The sequence below is a fragment of the Schistocerca nitens genome, chromosome 9, assembly GCF_023898315.1.
Source record: "Schistocerca nitens isolate TAMUIC-IGC-003100 chromosome 9, iqSchNite1.1, whole genome shotgun sequence".
Classification (NCBI taxonomy): Eukaryota; Metazoa; Arthropoda; class Insecta; order Orthoptera; family Acrididae; genus Schistocerca; species Schistocerca nitens.
Window position 1 is genome coordinate 277,858,464 of NC_064622.1, and position 18,874 is coordinate 277,877,337.

The 18,874-nt window shown below is 45.1% G+C and overlaps 1 protein-coding gene across 5 annotated transcripts in view; it reads right to left on the reverse strand.

Annotated features, from left to right (window-relative positions):
• Window positions 1-18,874, reverse strand: part of LOC126204396 (protein bric-a-brac 1-like) — a 224,459-nt gene that overhangs the window by 93,974 nt on the left and 111,611 nt on the right. For all 5 annotated transcript variants that reach the window (XM_049938766.1, XM_049938765.1, XM_049938768.1 and 2 more), the window contains one exon: window positions 1,778-1,889. In XM_049938766.1, the coding sequence (XP_049794723.1) occupies window positions 1,778-1,889 (112 nt within the window). The remainder of the gene's footprint in view (window positions 1-1,777; window positions 1,890-18,874) is intronic.

Consider the following 18,874-nt stretch of genomic DNA (forward strand, 5'->3'; position numbering starts at 1 on the left):
AGTTGTAGCTACAACTTGCTGCAGCTTTCCACATATTGTACAGGTATTTTGCACAAAATGATACTGACGTATCATACTTAGCACTTTAAATAGTGTACCAGATATGGTGCTTGGTATCTCTCAAAAACCTGATAGCTACTGGAAGTTCTATTGACCTACAGCTCACAAGTGGAAAAAAAGTTTAGCAGAAATGTCACCAAAAAAACATATTGCCATGTTTCCTGAAAGTTTGAAAAATTCATGGAAAGAGAAAAATACAGAGGACCAACACTGGGAGGTTTTGATGAATTCCAAAACTAAAAGGTGTCCTGTAGCCACATAAACAAACATTTAATGTATCATATACGGTACCAAGAATGTACTTAAAAGTAAGAAGCAAATTTTTGTCAGTATTCATTTACCAATATACGGTCAATCCATAAACAAATAAGAACACAAAACTTGCGCTACGGGAAAGCCCACAATCAAACTTCAATACTTTTAAGTCACCAAAGCAGTGTCTTACAGACACCATTAAAGGAGGTTCACAAAGGAACTGTCAACTGATTCTTTGAGACACAGCAAAGACCAAAATGAAGTATGGTACAGATGCCCTCTTACTATTAATGTATCAGAAATTCATAAATTGAGCTCTCTCCATAGCAAACTGACATGTATTTTCCAAAAAGCTCAACTAACGTTGTATAGGCAACCCTATTTATCCTTCTGTTTTGTTTTTCTCCTGCCCTTTTGGGTTAATGTTAATTTCTCTTGTAATCACCCTCTCTTCCATCCCCACTACATTCTCAAATGTTTGTCCCTAACTTGGCGTATCCACTGCTTAAGACAGATGCTGACTCATCTCTGGGCAATCCTCATCAACTCTTGGTCACTGAACCCTAACATGCACAACACTTCGTCCCCCCCCCCCCCGCCCCCCTCTCCCTCTATTTATCACGAACTCCATGTTTTCCACATATCTTGCACTATTTCTGAAGGTCATTCACACAACAATTCATTTAGATGATTTCAAATCACCATAAATCTCTGGTTTTATTTGGATAACCTCCCATTATTCCCCAGGTTTTATGGATAATCATCCATTAACCCTCCAGCGACCTTCAAAAAAATCCTAGAACTTTACTTTCTTGCTTCAAAGGACCTCCAGGCACACCATTAAATTACCCATTCATTTCTACCCCAATATTGTATAATAGATAAATAAGTACATATGACTAGACACTATTTCCAAAGACATTATGAAAAATGCTTTCTTCTGCAGTTCATCTGAAATTTCAAAACTAATGTGTAAGACACAGGTGAGGAATACAATACCAACACTTCCATTTTGCTGAAAAGAAACTTTATTCTGTAGCTGGTACAAGAATTCTCTCTTCCTCCTGCATTAATACAATGAGCCAGTGTACCAACCTCTTTTATAAGAGTAAGATCTTAATAATGGTATATTGTTAATGATCATAAAAGTCATCTCCTTCCTAACATTTTGCCTTCAGTACCATGAATGAAACCACAAGGAGGTTGTCTGCTATCTAGAGGCCAGATCATAAAGAACAGGGTGAAGAATGACAGTAATTTTACCTCAGAACATCCAGAATAAATAATAATGATCAGAAAAGTCTTCACTTCAAGTGAAGATACTCAAGCACACATACTTAGTACTCAAACAAATATTCTGGGGTTGGTATTCTCCCAGCACCAGAAAAAGAATGTATCAGTGCTCTTATGTTCTGAAACTGGAAACTACACCCTGTGACATGCAAGTATTACTGAGTTTTACCTGTTGTTGATTTTTCACTGTTGACCGCATGGTGAGAAGAAATGATGGACTGCCCTGATGGACCAGGTACATCCAGAGGAGATGGTGGAGGGTCTTTGCTGTCCGAATCATCCTACATGACACACAAAACAGTTTGTTATTAGAATAACCATATTTCATTGCACTTAAGAAGAAAGAAGGACTTGCACTGATTATTGGAATCAGAATTCTTCCTATGACACTAACACAAAAAGACTATTGACACATACTGGAACCTAAAACACGTACAGTGTAGACCACATTGGTCAACACAAACTGCTAATATTATAAAAGCAGTAGCTGTCATATCACTCCTCAACCTCTCTCTCACATATCCTCTCTCTCAAATATCATATGCTGTCAGTGAGAGGAGGGGGGGCTGGAGGGGGGAGAGAGAGAGAGGGGGGTGGATGGAGAGAGAGAGAGAGAGAGAGAGAGAGAGAGAGAGAGAGAGAGGTGGAGGGGGAGAGAGAGGGGGGAGAGAGAGGGGGGGCGAGAGAGGGGGGGGGCGAGAGAGGGGGGAGAGAGAGGGGGGCTGGAGGGGGGAGAGAGAGAGAGGGGGTGTGGATGGGGGGGGAGAGAGAGAGAGAGAGAGAGAGAGAGAGAGAGAGAGAGAGAGAGAGAGAGAGATGTGGGGCAGGAGGGAGGGAGATAGTGGGGGGGAGAGGGATAGTGGGGGGGAGAGGGATAGTGGGGGGGAGAGGGATAGTGGGGGGGAGAGGGATAGTGGGGGGGGAGAGGGATAGTGGGGGGGAGAGGGATAGTGGGGGGGAGAGGGATAGTGGGGGGGAGAGGGATAGTGGGGGGGAGAGGGATAGTGGGGGGGGAGAGGGATAGTGGGGGGGGGAGAGGGATAGTGGGGGGGAGAGGGATAGTGGGGGGGAGAGGGATAGTGGGGGGGAGAGGGATAGTGGGGGGGAGAGGGATAGTGGGGGGGAGAGGGATAGTGGGGGGGAGAGGGATAGTGGGGGGGAGAGGGATAGTGGGGGGGAGAGGGATAGTGGGGGGGAGAGGGATAGTGGGGGGGAGAGGGATAGTGGGGGGGAGAGGGATAGTGGGGGGGAGAGGGATAGTGGGGGGGAGAGGGATAGTGGGGGGGAGAGGGATAGTGGGGGGGAGAGGGATAGTGGGGGGGAGAGGGATAGTGGGGGGGAGAGGGATAGTGGGGGGGAGAGGGATAGTGGGGGGGAGATAGTGGGGGGAGATAGTGGGGGGAGATAGTGGGGGGAGATAGTGGGGGGGAGATAGTGGGGGGAGATAGTGGGAGAGGGGAGGGTGGAGGGAAAGAGGAGAGAGAGAGAGGAGGGAGAGATAGAGGAGGGAGAGATAGAGGAGGGAGAGATAGAGGAGGGAGAGATAGAGGAGGGAGAGAGGGTGGAAGGAGGAGAGTGGACAGGGGAGGAGTAGAGTGGAGGAGGGATAGGGTGGGGGGAGAGTGGAGGGGGGAGACTGGGGGAGATATCATTAACACTTGTCGTCACATTGCTGCATGAGGTGTGAAGAAGTGTCTGCCACTCAGTAACTGATGGAAAAGTACCTTGAGTGAGGGCAGAGCCATAGAGCCATCTGTAGGTAATCAGCAAGAGAGGATTTACACTGCTGGTTAGTTAAGGGGGTTAATGAACTAAACAGTAAGGGCACTGAATTGTAACAGCATGTAGGAGTGATACGAATGAACACTGAAAGCAGTACTGATGCCACAGATGAGGAATAATGTAAAGCGGTGAAACTGTATTAGCCAGGCCAGTCTGCAGATCACAGAGCAGATGAGGGCTGAAGCTCAATGCATCTGCGGCAAGAGGCACCTCTCCCCCATCTGATCACCTGACAATAGTAAGACAAGGTGAGACAAATAATCATCACAGTAGGCAGGTGGGTGGGTCTGAGCAGTATTGCATCCCTTGGGGTTCATCATATAGTGTCCCTTGCACCACCTCTCCACCCCCAATCTGGTATAGTCAAAATGTCAGAGATGGAAATAAAACCAATGTTCTAGGAGGAAGCAGAAAAAAAAGCTGTTCAATTCCTCTTTTGTAACCAACTAGTATCAAAGATAAAGCATTCTCAATGTCTTGCCTTTGCTGAGATGCTCTATATTAAGGGGCACTCCTAAAAAGTAAAATATGGTGTTGAAGAAAAATGGTTTATTCACATCTGTTGCTGTGGTCTTCAGTACAAGGACTGGTTTGATGCAGATCTCATTGCTACTCTATTCTGTGCAATCCTCTTCAGCTCAAAATAATCACTGCAACTAGATCCTTCTGAATCTGCTTACTGTATTAATCTCTTGGTCTTCCTCTACAATTTTACCCCCTCCCCTCCCACACTTCCCAACAATACTAAACTGGCAATTCTTCTATATCTCTGAAGTGTCGTATCAACTGGTCCCTTCTTCTAGTCAAGTAGTGCCACAAATTTCTTGGCTCCCCAATTCTATTCAGCACAGCCTCATTTGTTATGTGACCTACTCATTTAATCTTCAGCACTTTTCTGTAACATCACATTTCACAACCTTATATTCTTTTCTTGTCTAAACTGTTCATCGTCCATATTTCACTTCCATAAGGGCTACACATCAGACTAATACCTTCAGAAAAGACTTCTTAACACATCTATATTTGATGTTACCAAATTTATTTTTTTCAGAAATGCTTCTACTGCCACTGCCTGTCTATATTTTGATTCCCCTCTACTTCAGGCATATTCAGTTATTTTGCTGCCTAAATAGAAAAACCTATCTACTACTATTAGACATTTCCTTATCTAATTCCCTCAGCACCCTCCCCTTTAATTCGACTACATTCCATCATCCATGCCTTGCTTTTGTTCGTTTTCATCTATTACCCTCCTTTCAAAGCACTGTCTATTCCTTTCAAACTGGTCTTCCAATTCTTTTGCTGTCCCTGAGAATTACAATGTCATCGGCGAAGCCCACATTTTTTACTAATTCTCCCTAGACTTCAAGGACTTTAATTTCTCCTCCAAATTTTTCTTTGGTTTCCTTTACTGCTTGCTCAATGTACACACTGAATGCCACCAGGGATAGGCTACAACCCTGTCTCACTCCCTTCTCAAGCACTACTTCCCTTTCACACCTCTCGACTCATATAACTGCTGTCTGGTGTCTATACAAGTTGCAAAACAGCTTTCCCTCCCTGTATTTTATCCCTGCTGCTTTCATAATCGCAAAGAGAGTATTCCAGGCAATATAGTCAAAAGCTTTCGCTAAGTCTACAAGTGCTCAAATGTAGGTTTGCCTTTCCTTAACCTATCTTCTAAGTAAGTCATCGCATTAGTACTCCCTCATGTGCTCCTATATTTCTCCTAAATTCAAATTGACCTTCCTCGAGGTCAGCTTCTACCACCTAGGCAAGCTCCAAATCTTTCGTTTGTGTGCCTATCGATGAAGCAACATTTCCGCCTTTCAGTGAATTGTCTCCTTTATTACTAAAAATTTGTAATTTTCAACCAGACCTTTCTGTACATTATAATTCTTCAGTATAGAATTCATGTTAGTATTTTTCAATCATGTCTTTTTAAGCTGGTAGTTCAGTAATTTTTTTAAGCTGATAGTTCAGTAATTTTAACATGTGTCTGCAATTGCTTTCTTTGTAATTGTAATTTCATTCTTCTTGAAGTCTCAGGGTATTTCACCTCCAACCTACATCTTGCACAGCAGATGGAAGAGTTTCGCCATGGTTGGCGCTCCAAAGACTGGCATTAGTTCTCTCGTCAGAATGTTGTCTACTCCCAGAGCCTTCTTTCGACTTAGGTCTTTCAGAGCTGTATCAAATTCTTCTCGCAGTATCATGTTTCCCATTTCATCTTCGTTTACAGCCTCTTCCATTTCTATATAGCTTTCAAGTTCATCTCTTTTGTATAGGTCCTCTATATACTACTTCCACCTTTTCAGCCTTCCCTTCTTTGCTTCGGTTGGTTGGTTTAAAAGAGGGGGGAAAGGGACCAAACTACGAGGTCATCGCTCCCTTGTTCCTAATAAAACAATGCCACAAGTGTGAGAATAAAATAGACAAGACACACAACACAAAATGGAAAGAAAGGAAGGACCACAAGAATGAAGGAAAGTCAACAAACACTAAAAGGAACAAAAGAGGAGAAGAGAACAACAGAGAGAGGCAAGAAACAGTTAGAAGAGAGTAAAACAAGGAAGCAGATTACAGTGACTGGCTGACCACAAAAGCCAGCCACCCTGCAACACATTAAAACCTTCACCCTAAAAGCACTAGGGTGGAGGACACAGAGGGACAAAGGACAGGCATGAAAACTCAGATCAAATGATAAAACCCACCCTCATGGATGAAACGTAAAACCAAATCAGCTGATGAGGCGTTGTCTGCTAAAATCAATGATAACAAGTCCATCAACCGAAGATGAAGTTGCAGGGCGGCCAAAGAGGGACATAGCACAGGAGGTAGCCGTGGAAAGCCCATGCATGACCAATGCGGAGCCTGCAGAGAACCACAGAGTCCGTGCGAGACGCCCTCATCAAGGACTTCCACACATTTGTGGTCCCTTTAACAGCTCCCAGTTTGCTGTGCGTACTGAGATTTTGCCATTCCGTCTCCCAAAGCTGAAAACCTTGCATGGTAATAATGAACGCAGGTCAGTTGCGGGGATGCCCATCTCCAGACGTGGTTTCCGTGTAGGCTGTTTGGCCAGCCTGTCAGCAAGTTCATTTCCTGGGATTCCAATGTGACCAGGGGTCCAGACAAACACCACTGAACGACTGGACCATTCCAGGGCATAGATGGACTCCTGGATGGACGCTACCAAAGGATGACGAGAGTAGCACTGGTCGATAGTTTTCAGGCTGCTCAGGGAGTCAGTACATAAAAGAAAAGACTCCCAGGGCATGAACGGAGACACTGAAGTGCACGAGAAATGGCCACCAGCTCTAGTGAATACACTGCAGCCCTCGAGTAAGGAATGCTGTTCAATATGGCCGCCGTGCACGTAGGCAAAGCCAATGCGACCATCAGCCATCGAGCCATCAGTGTAAACCACTTCAGAGCCCTGGAACACGTCAAGAATCTAGAGGAAGTGACAGTGGAGAACGACCAGGTTAACGGAGTCCTTAGGGCCATGCAAAAAGTCCAGACAAAGCTGCGGCCAAGGCGTACACCATGTAGGCATACATGAATGGACTGCAAGTAGAGATGGTAAAGGGGAGGACTCCAGTTTGGGAGAAAAGGAACCGCATGCAAACCGCAATCGTTAGCCCAGACATGGGCCGCCGATGTGGGAGATGGACTGCCGCGGGGCGAGAAAAGGAGACGGTAATTCAGATGCTCAGGGGAACTACGAATGTGTGCTGCGTAACTAGCGAGCAGTTGTGCACGTCTGATCTGCATTGGAGAGACGCCAGCCTCCACCAGTACGCTGGTCATCGGACTCATCCTAAAAGCTCCTGTCGCTAGCTGAACCCCACAGTGGTGCACAGGGTCGAGCAAATGCAACGCTGAAGGTCTTGCCAAACCATAAACCACACTCCCATAGTCAATTCAGGATTGTACCAGGGCTCTGTAGAGCTGCAGCAGAGTAGAGCGATCTGCACCCCAATTGGTGTTGCTCAGGCAACGGAGGGCATTGAGGTGCTGCCAGCACTTCTGCTTAAGCTGACGAAGATGAGGGAGCCAAGTCAATCGAGCTTCGAAAACCAGTCCTAGGAATCGATATGTCTCCACTACAGTGAGTGGATCGTCAGTAAGGTAAAGTACTGGTTCCAGATGAATGATACGATGCCGACAGAAGTGCATGACACACGACTTTGCGGCTGAAAACTGGAAGCCATGGGCTAGAGCCCATGACTGCACCTTGTCGATGGCTCCCTGTAGCCACCGCTCAGCAACACCAATATTGGAGCAACAGTACGAAATACAGAAGTCGTCTGTATACAGAGAAGGTGAAACAGAGGGCCTGACAGCTGCTCCTAGACCATTAATTGCCACTAAAAATACAGAGACACTTAATACAGAGCCCTGCAGGACTCCATTCTCCTGGATATGGATGGAACTATGGGAGGCACCAATTTGGACACGGAAAGTAGGAGCAACAGGAAGTTTTGGATAAAAATTGGGAGCGGGCCCCAGAGACCCCACTCAAACAATGTGGCAAGGATATGATGTCGCCAGGTCGTGTCGTACGCTTTATGAAAGTCAAAAAAGACGGCAACCAGAATGTTGGTGAGGCTGATGGGCCAAAAGCTATCCATATCAAACGTGTTTTTACCAGGTTTGAGCCATGGTGCTCTCCCGCCATTGCGATGGAAAGACGCCATCGCACCAGATCCGGTTGAAGATGACAAGGAGATGTCACTTGTAGTCAGATGAGCGATGTTTAATCATCTGGCTGTGGATCCGATCAGGTCCAGGAGCCGTGTCGGGACCATGTGCAAGGGCACTGAGGAGCTCCCACTCTATAAATGGATTCACTGCAGCGTGTAGTGAATGAGAGGACGTTCCCTTCCTGCTGACGTTTCAGTGTGCGAAAGGCTGGGGATAATTCTCCGATGCAGAGGCTCGAGCAAAGTGCTCGGCAATCATGCTTGCGTAGGTAGATAACATGCCATTTATGGTAACATGGGGACACCTGTTGGGGCCTGGTACCCGAAAATATGTTTGATCTTTTCCCACACTTGGGAAGGTGACGTATGGCACACAATGATCGAGACATCTCTCTTCCAACACTCCTGGTTCCGTCTTAGATAAGGTAGTGAACACGGGCACAGAGCCATTTAAAGGCTGTGAGGTGCTATATGGAAGGGTGCAGCTTATGCTGCTGTAGAGCTCGCCGAAGCTTCTTAATTGCTTCAGCGACTTCCAACGACCACCAAGGGACTGCCTTATGCCTCGGGCACCCTAAAGAGTGAGGGATTGCGTTTTCTGATGCAGAAACAATTGTTGTCACCTGCTCGACCATCACATCAATGTTACTGTGTGGGGGAGATTCAATAGTGACAGCAGAGGTGAAAGTTTCCCAGTTCGCCTTGTTTAAAGCCCATCTGGGCAGGCGTCCGTGGACCTGATGCTGGGGCAGTGACAGGAAGATGGGGAATTGGTCACTACCACACAGGTCGTCATGTGCTCTCCAGTGGATAGATGGGAGAAGTCCTGAGTTGCAAATTGATAAATCAATGGACGAGTAACTACCATGAGCCACACTTAAATGTGTGGTGGCCCCAGTGTTTAAGAGGCAGAGGTCAAACAGAGACAGTAAAGTTTCGACATCTCTGCCACGGCCAATAAGCATGGTACCACCCCACAAGGGATTATAGGCATTAAAATCTCCCAAAATTGGGAAAGGTTTAGGGAGGTGATCAATCAGTGCAGCTAATACATTCAGGGGTACTGCACCATCTGGAGGAAGATATACATTGCAGACAGTTATCTCCTGCGTCATCCTTATTCTGACAGCCACAGCTTCAAGAGGGGTTTGAAGAGGGCACACGTTCACAACAGACTGAGTTTAGGACATAAACGCAAACTCCACCTGACACTCGATTATAGTCACTACGGTTCCTGTAATATCCCCTATAGCCGCGGAGGGTAGGGGTCCGCATTGCCGGGAACCAGGTTTCCTGGAGGGCAATGCAGATAGCAGGTGTAAAGCTTAACAGTGGCCATAGCTCAGCTGGGAAGGCATGGAACATTCAATGAGGCAGTTTATGCCTCAGGGTCACCTGCTGCCACCAACTTTTTCCTGAGCAGTCTGTATCCATTTTGTCTTAGGGTCTGGCAAGATCTAGGTCTTCAGCAGACGCCAAAATCTCCACCCCATCCTCAGACGCAGAGCAAGTAGGTAGCGGTGGTGTGGGTGCCACCGCAATTTCCTTGGTATTAGGGTTTTCTTTTTGGATTTCTCTCGCTGCTCCTTGGGTTTCCATGGCTGGGAGGACTACACTGGCTCAGTCTCTGAGGATGAGTGTGAAGCCGTATGACCAGCTGCTTTTGGGCTCTTCAGCCACTGGCGGGTGTCATCTTTCCCACTAGCAGTAACCTGGGAAGGGAGTGACCCAAAGGACCCCTTCCTAGTGAGAGAAGCCAAGGAAGACTTACGCTTCTCAGGCTTAGAAGTGGGGAAAGGTGTCCCCAATGGTTGAGGGGGTGTTGCTCCCAAAGTAGGTGGTGCAGGAGGAACAGGGAGGGAAATGCCCCCCATCATCAAGGGGGCAGGTGTAGTCTTCCGGCTCAGAGAGGTGTCTTGGGTTGGCAGAGCTGATGGTGCCAGAACTGTTGTAGCGGCAGTGTAGGACAATGTCATATGCACAGGATGCAGACGTTCAAATTTTCTCTTAGCCTCAGTGTAGGTCAGTCGGTCCAGGGTCTTGTACTCCATGATTTTCCTTTCTTTCTGGAGAATCCTGCAGTCTGGCAAGTGGTGCTCTCCGCACTTGACACAGATGGGAGGCGGGGCACATGGAGTACTGGGAAGTGATGGGTGTCCGCAATCTCGGCATGTGATGTTGGAAGTACAGCGGGAAGACATATGGCTGAACTTCCAGCACTTAAAGCACTGCATTGGGGAAGGGATATAGGGCTTTACATCACAGCGGTAGACAATCATCTTCACCTTCTTGGGCAATGAAGAAGACACCGGTGGAAACATGATTATCCCTCAGACCCTTGTGGACACGTCAGACGAAATGTACACGTCGCTGCTCTAAATTGGCGCGCAGCTCATCGTCGGACTGCAAAAGAAGGTCCCTGCGAAATATGATACCCTGAACCATACTTAAGCTCTTATGGGGCGTGGGGGCATGATGGTTACAGATACATCCCCCAGCTTGTCACAAGCAAGTAACTTCCGTGAATGGGCAGAGGATGCTGTTTTGATCAAGACTGACACGGACCTCATTTTGGACAAGCCCTCCACCTCCCCAAACTTGTTCTCTAAATGCTCCACAAAAAAACTGAGGATTCATCATCATGAAAGATTCCCCATCAGCTCTCAAACATACAAGGTGGCGAATAAGATCTGCTGTTATCCTTAGCCTGATGTTCCTCTCATGGTGTGGCCAGGGAGGGGAACGATTTGGGGTCATACTTCTGTGCGTTGAATTGGGCCCATGATCACTTAGAGACTGCTGGTGTTTTACAACCATCAAGAGATGATGGACTACGCTTCATTGCGTGTCATCTGCCCTGATGCCACCCACTCCGACCAGAGGCCCTCCCCAAGGGCGCCACCCAGCCCGCAGCAAAGGCCACCTGGCAGGATGGCCAATTTCTGGGAGTCCCGATGCCCTAGTGGGATGGGCATCTACCCCTTGGCATATGTGGGGAGTTAACAGTGCAGGCATCAGCAGAGTGATCCCTGTGTGGTCAACAGGGTGCATGGCGGCCCCACCACAATGGACTGGATACCGTGCTGGATATCAGGTGCAAAGAAGTCCATGGTCATCATCTACACAGAAAGTGACACTGCATTGTGCATGGTGGAAAACTCACCCAGGTCTTCGTCCAAGAGATGGAGAATGGGTGGGACTGCAATGTGATGAGAAAGTGGTCTAAAGATCTCAATGCATGATGGACACGATGCACCTTGTAAGGTGCCCTTCCCCAACTGTCTCGCTCTTCGGGAAAATTTTGAAGAATGGAGGTCAAACCCTACAGGGGACCATCACATAAGGGCTGAAACATGTGAAACTCCTTTTAGTCACCTCTTACGACAGGCAGGAATATCTTGGGCCTATTCTAACCTCTGGACCCGCATGGGGGCTCTGCTTAGGACTCGTTTTCTATGAGAGCTCTTGATATTTATACAGCTGCTTCTCTTTTCTCCAAAGGCCTCTTTAAATTTCCTTCAGGTGGTATCTTTCTTTCACCTAGTGAAATATGCTTCTAAATCCTTACATTTGTCCTCTAGCCATCTGTTCCTGCACTGCCTGTCATTCTCTTTTTTCAGAAGTTTGTATTCCCTTTTGCCTGCTTCATTTGCTGCATTTTTGTATTCTCTCCTTTCATCAGTTAAATTCAATACCTCCTCTATTATCCAATGATTTCTATTAGGCATGTTCTTTTTACCTATTTGATCCTCAGATGCCTTCACTATTTCATCTCTCAAAGCTACCCATTCTTCTTCTACTACATTCCTTTCCCCTGATCTTGTCAATCATTCCCTAATGCACCTTCTCAAACTCTCAACAACCTCTCGTTCTTTCAGTTTATCCAGGTCCCATATCCTTAATTTCCTACTTTTTTGCAATTTCTTCAGTTTTAATCTACAGTTCATAGCCAATAAATTGCGGCCAGAGTCCACATCTGCCCCTGGAAATGTCTGACAATTTAAAATCTGGTCCCAAAATCTCTGTCTTGCCATTATATAATCAAGCTGAAACCTTTTGGTGTCTCCAGGTCTCTTCCATGTACACAGCCTTCTTTCGTGATTCTTAAACCAAGTGATAGTGATGATTAAATTATGCTGTGTGTGTGGCTTCCTCTTTCATTTCTTTGCCCCAGTCCATGTTCACCTACTATTTTACTCTTCTCCTACGTTTCCTATTATGAAATTCCAGTCCCCGATCACAAATTTTCATCTCCCTTAACTATCTGAATAATTTCTTTAACCTACTTATACATTTATTCAATCTCTTCATTATCTGCACAGCTAGTTGGCACATTAACTCTTACTACTGTAGTAAATGTGGGCTTCATGTCTATCTTGGCTATGATAATGCACTCACTATGCTGTTCATAGTAACTTATCTGTATTACTATTTTCCTATTCATTACTTAATTACCCCTACGTGAGTTTGTATTTGTAACCCTGTATTCACCTGACCAGAAGTCCTGTTCTTCCTGCCACTGAACTTCACTAATTCCCACTACATCTAACCTCAACGTACACATTTCCCTTTTTAGTTTTTGTAAGTACCAGCATGATTATGCAATACAGCATTCCACGGTCTGATCCATAGAACGCCAGTTTTGTTTCTCCTGATGACGACAACCTACTGCATAGTCGCAGCAAAGAGGTCTAAATGGGGGACTGCTTTACCTCTGTAATATTTTACCCAAGATGATGCCATCATTTAACCATACAGTAGAGCTGCATACCCCCAGGAAAAATTACAGCTGTAGTGTCCCCTTGCTTTCAGCTGTTCACAGTACCAACACAGCAAGGCTGTTCTGGTTGGTGTTGCAAAGCCAGATCTGTCAATCATCCCAACTGAAGCCCCCCTGCAGCTACGGAAAAGATGGCTGCCCCTCTTCAGCAACCACATGTTTGTGTGGCCTCTCAGTAGATAGCCCTCCATTGTGGAAACCTTACAATACAGCTATCTGTATCTCTGAGGCACACAAACCATCCTACCACCAGAAAGATACTTGGCTTATATAAAAGTAATTAAAACAGAGTACAAGATGGATAACCATGGTAGTTGGCAGATGAGGGAGGGTCAAAGGCGCCTGGGTCCAGCATATGACAGGAGGCACCCAAACTGCCCTAACCTTGCCTTGCTCCCAAAGCAGTTTATACCAAAAGATCTGACAATAAAAACTAGTTTCTCAGAGGAAACTAAGAACCAGTTCAACTGGCCATAAGTTATCTGCCAACATCAGAGGCAAAGAAGCCAGAAGACCCTGCTTGGCATGGAGAATCTGAAAGAAGGGTGCATTCCCTCCAGCTTGTAATCCATTGTTTCTAAAGCTCCACGATCACAACATGGACTTGGAGCTCATTATACAACTACAGCTTCCGGGAGCGACAGAAAAAGGAGCGCCATGCGCCCTAGTTTCCCTTATAGTGCAGATTTTATTAGAAGGGACAGCAGTCCATCAGATGATGTTCCATCTCTCCAAGCGAGTATAGGTCTTATTTGCACTCACAAATGAACACCTGAGGTCATCAAAGCAAATGTTGGGTGAATAACAGATTCTCTGGTCAAACAGCAAGCCAGTTCATTACCCGGGACACACAACACATGGGACCCACAGAAAGACAACTAAGCAGCTGCTACTCACCACCATATAGCGGAGATGCTGAGTCCTTCCAGTCCAAACACACACACACACACACACACACACACACACACACACACACACACACACACACACGACAGTCCTTGGCAGCTGAAGCAAGCAGGTAGTATGAGAGAGATCAAACAAAAGATTGTGAATAATAGTTATCACATTGTGACATGATAACATCAATCAATAGTGTGGAGACTGCTTATTGAGCCACAACAAACTAAAATTCATTCAAGGCAGCTCTGTTTAATAAAATTTAAGGCTCTGTTAATGACTATTAGTTCTACCATATAACCCCTTCACATTCTGGCAATGTATGTTGTTCCTGACTAGTGGGAGATGTAAAAGGATATTTCACTCTATCCATGGTTTTGGAGACATCAGTGCATGTAACTGTAGCACTCCGAGACTCCTGGAGAACTGAGAGGAACAAACATCAGAAGGTCATGGGGGGGGGGGGGGGGGGGCAACAAATGTTAGGTCCTTGAAACAGATTGGCCCTACTTTGTGGTTTGGGTACTACACAAGGAAGACTGCAAGGGAATACATTGGGATTACATTCTAAGTGGTATAACCAAAAGGTCCTGGCAGGAAGGCACATTCGAATACGGAAAGTCGTTTGAGTTTAAGTGTCTGAGGGTCAACAATCCTGTATGACAAAAACAATTTGATTAATTGGACAATTCAGAAAATGTGTGATGATGGCATAAGCAAGCAAGAGTTGTGTCTTCGCAGTGTTTCAAGGTGGCATGCTTTAATACAATAATCTCAGTTCTCAATCCATGTCACTTTGATTAAAATACTCAAGCTTTCAATGCTTGGCTTTATCATCGCCATCAGGAGTTAAAAGCATAGACTTCTTATATAGATGCAAAGGCAACATCTGGAACCTTCCAGGGCGAGCAGGAGTGGCACACAAGCAGAAGGCAAGGCAGGCAACTCCCACTGGCTCCGTCCTGTTGTGGGACCGAGTGATATCAGATGATGCAAGCGGCCAGCACCACATTTGAAACTGTTACTCCTGCATCTCAACAAGCATCAACGCTCCTTTCACTTGCTGTTCGAAACCCGCCCCAATACCACATCTAGTGAGTGTACCTGTGGTCTCCGTTAACACTGTTGGTGTTATTCTGATTTTGTCCGCTTCTTTTATAAAAGAATTTCAATATGATGGTGTTTGAGCCAAAACTCTGTCTTTCCACACTGTGTTTCATGCCCGTTTTCCACACCATGTTCAGCCACAGGCGACTTCTAAAGTTTCCTTTTTTTAACATGATGCTCACCAACAGTGTAAATAGTCTGACCTCTGTAAATGCCTCTTACATTCGCAGGGGACACCATACACACCACAAACTCAAAGACCTATGTTGTCTTTAATGGAACATAATGTATCTCTCTATCTTGGAGGCCGACCGGAACACTTTTCTCGGCCCATGTCCCTTCAGCACATGTCCTATCTCGCTATTAGTTCCAACACAGTAGGGAAGGAATGCAGCTGGCTTGGCCTCTTACACTGATTCAGCAGGTGTTTCATCGATGGCACCTGAAAGCTTTTGTAGTTTCTCCCTTGCTCTAACTATTCTCTCTGGACATGCACTTCAAATGCTGAAATTCAGACTCTAAATGATCATGTCAGAAATACTCTTTGCCCAGTGTACTACAGTGTTCAGGGCTGCTTTTTTGTGTACAGGGTGTTCAAAACTGTTGGCCGGCCCTTGGCACCATCTGACATTACTCGATCGCGGCAGAACAGAGCCATTGTCTAACTTGCCTTCTGTGCATGTGCCATTCTGGCCCTCTCTGAAAGGTTTCAGACACTGCCATTACATTTATGCAAGCAGAACACCATGCTAGCCCTGGCAGTAAGTGTTTTTAACTCTGATGATGGCAGACACACCTATCGAAAGCTCAAGCATTTTATTCAAAGCGATGCGGCTTGTAAACTGAGAAGATTTTATCAAAGCATGCCACCATGAAAGACTCCAAGGACACATATCACTCCTCTACAGTGAGGGCATAATGGACCATGTGTGACTGCTAGAAAAACTGTAAAAGAAGAAATCACATGTGCTGAGTTCTTTAGCATTTTACAATACTGCCAGGACAAGGACACAATTGCTCACATTTCTGAAGTCGGATGCTGTTTCGAACTGTTGCAGTGGATAGAATTTTGAAGAATTCTAGTTACACTATAGCGAGACAGCAAATAAGACAGAACCTATGAACCTGATGTTAATGCCAGAAACCTACTTGACTGTCATCTACTTCTAGCATCAACCTTGTTGCCCTTTGCTGGGAGTGGGCAAACATAGCCACAGCAGTGCAACAGCATGCGAGTTTGTGCAAGATGACATCTAGGCAATGTTCCAAGATTGACCGCTTAACTCACAGAGGTGCCAATCTGGTGTCCAGTGAGACCCACATAATAACTGTTAATCTTTTCAATCATGAACTGAACAATGGCTCTGCTGCAGCACTGAGCAACAGCCTTAATTTTTCTCCAGCACCATATCTGCCAATATTGAATACTGTTCATGGAATAGAGCAGTGCATTAGGTATCTCTTGCACAATGCAGCCGAGGATGTCAAACTATCCACTAGCTGTATTCTAGAGAAAGGCAAGTCCACAGAAATCCAAAATTAGCCAGGAGGAACGACATGACTTATGCTTATTACATGAGAATGAGGACTTTTTTGTCTTGCCAGCCAAAGGAAATGCCACTGTGGTCCTGAACGCCAAACACTACAATTGGAAGGTGCTGCATTTGTTATAAGATGGCACATATTGGAAGCTCAGTCACAACCAGACATAAAACACTGTCAAAAATATATGGAAGTTAATAAAAAACTCTGGTAGGCCAGAAGAAGTGACGAATAAATTAATGATACATGCCGCCAGACCTTCCAGGTTTTATGAATTGCCTAAGATACACAGAGGAAATGTTCCTCTGAGACCTATAGTTAGTGCAATCAGTTCATCTACCTACTTCACATTGTTAACTCTCACTCATTCATTGACAGTCTCAGGAAAAGGAAGATAGGTCAAACGCCATAATGGTTAGTTTGGGCATTCTCTCTCTTTTTGTGAGGGCAACAGTACAAGGCATGCTGGATCTTCTGACTCAACAGTTGCCACCTGAGATCTTCAAGGTGTTCTGCCATGCATTAACAACAATTTACTTCCTGTACTGCAACAAATATTATGAGATGATCAGGCACTGTGTATTTTTTCATGGAACATTTTGATGACCAAGCTCTAACTCTGAGGTTGCATCCATTTTGCTTCTTATGGTATGCTCACACCACCTTCTGCATATGGTCTTATCATAAAAATACCCTACAGCAGTTCGTCAACCACATGAACTGTGTCCATCCCAACATTAAGTTTACTGTCGAGTTAGAGAGGGATAACTAGCTTCCATTCTTGGATGTTGTTGTTGAGTGGAAGAAAGGAGGCCGCCTAGGTGTACAGGAAAACCTATGTAAACTGACTGACACACTCAAACACCATTAGTTTCCACTACCCTGTACACTTCAGTACCCTGGGCAAAGATTAAACTCCTTTTACATAATTGACTTTCTTGCCTCAATTGACGACTCAAGACAAGTGTGTGTGCTGCAGCAACGCTGGCATTTTGTTCCTGTAGTGAGTGTGGTGTCACCGCCAGACACCACACTTGCTAGGTGGTAGCCTTTAAATCAGCTGCGGTCCGTTAGTATACGTCGGACACGCGTGTCGCCACTATCAGTGATCATACCGAGTGCTGCCACACGGCAGGTCTAGTCTAGAGAGTCTCCCTAGCACTCGCCCCAGTTGTACAGCCGACTTTGCTAGAGATGGTTCACCGTCTACATACGCTCTCATTTGCAGAGACGACAGTTTAGCATAGCCTTCAGCTACGCCATTTGCTATGACCTAGCAAGGTGTCATATTCAGTTACCATAATGGATTCAAGAATGTATTCCTTGTCATGTTCCAGACCTCACGTCAGTATAGTTCTTCCCTCCTCACGCCAGCCTACGTGAGCTAAAACGCGTGCATTTCGGCCTCCACTCGTAACACGGTGTTGGCTCTTCTGCTAACACAAAAGTGAGTCTTGTCCATTTTGAGCACTCATTTTTGTTTGTACGTCAGTGCCAAAATTTCCGGTATTGTGGGAGCTGTCTACTGTGCAGTTTGGCATCTGAATGGTGAAAGTGAGGTTATAAGGGACTAGCCTTTTTTTCAGAAAAATCTAAATGTAGTAACCAAATGTAGGGACAAGCAATGACAACAGAGTTTATTAATGACTGAAGCAGAATTCATAGTGGAAGTTTTTCTCAGATGATGTGTAATAAATTGTTCACAGTACTGATGACTGAAACAATACAAAAAGCATAATCCTAAATTTCGGAACATATACATTTATCTGTTCGAGAAAATATATTCTTGCAAACACATCAGGCAATATGTAGAACACAGTGAACAGCGCCTTTTTGCTTTATCCTTTGTATCTTGTTTTCTTAGTAACAACAAAAATTACCTTTCCTGTCCAATAATTTTGACTTTTTCACTGTTGAAATAATTTCCATTAAACACATTTATCTATTTATGTTCTTATTTATGTGTAGTGCAGGTTATTTTTATATAAAAGGTAAATACTTTTTGCTTTTAGATATTTTGTCCCTATCTTAGACTAAGAAACACATAGAAAAATATACTAGGACATTGAGTAACTTTCCAATGTGCCACGAAAACAAGGCGAAGAACATAACAGAGATTAAGAAGACACAAAAGCACAAAATCCATTTCTGTAATAGGAGTGAGTTTGACCAAAATAGATTATAGCTTCTGATGTCAGCAAACGTTACCATTGTCCCTTGTCTCTGTGCATGTGCAATGTGCAGCATACTCTGAAATTTAGAACTCCAACCTCAGCACAATCTATACTCACTGACAACATAGTCACACTAATGACATGGTTAGTTGCTGACTTTCATGCAGGCACGAAAGGCACACGCACTTCGAGTAGTTGATTGTGTAAAAACTGGCTATATTTCTGACAACAAACATCTAGAGTCTCAATTTCTGCACCTGAAGTACATCTTCAGA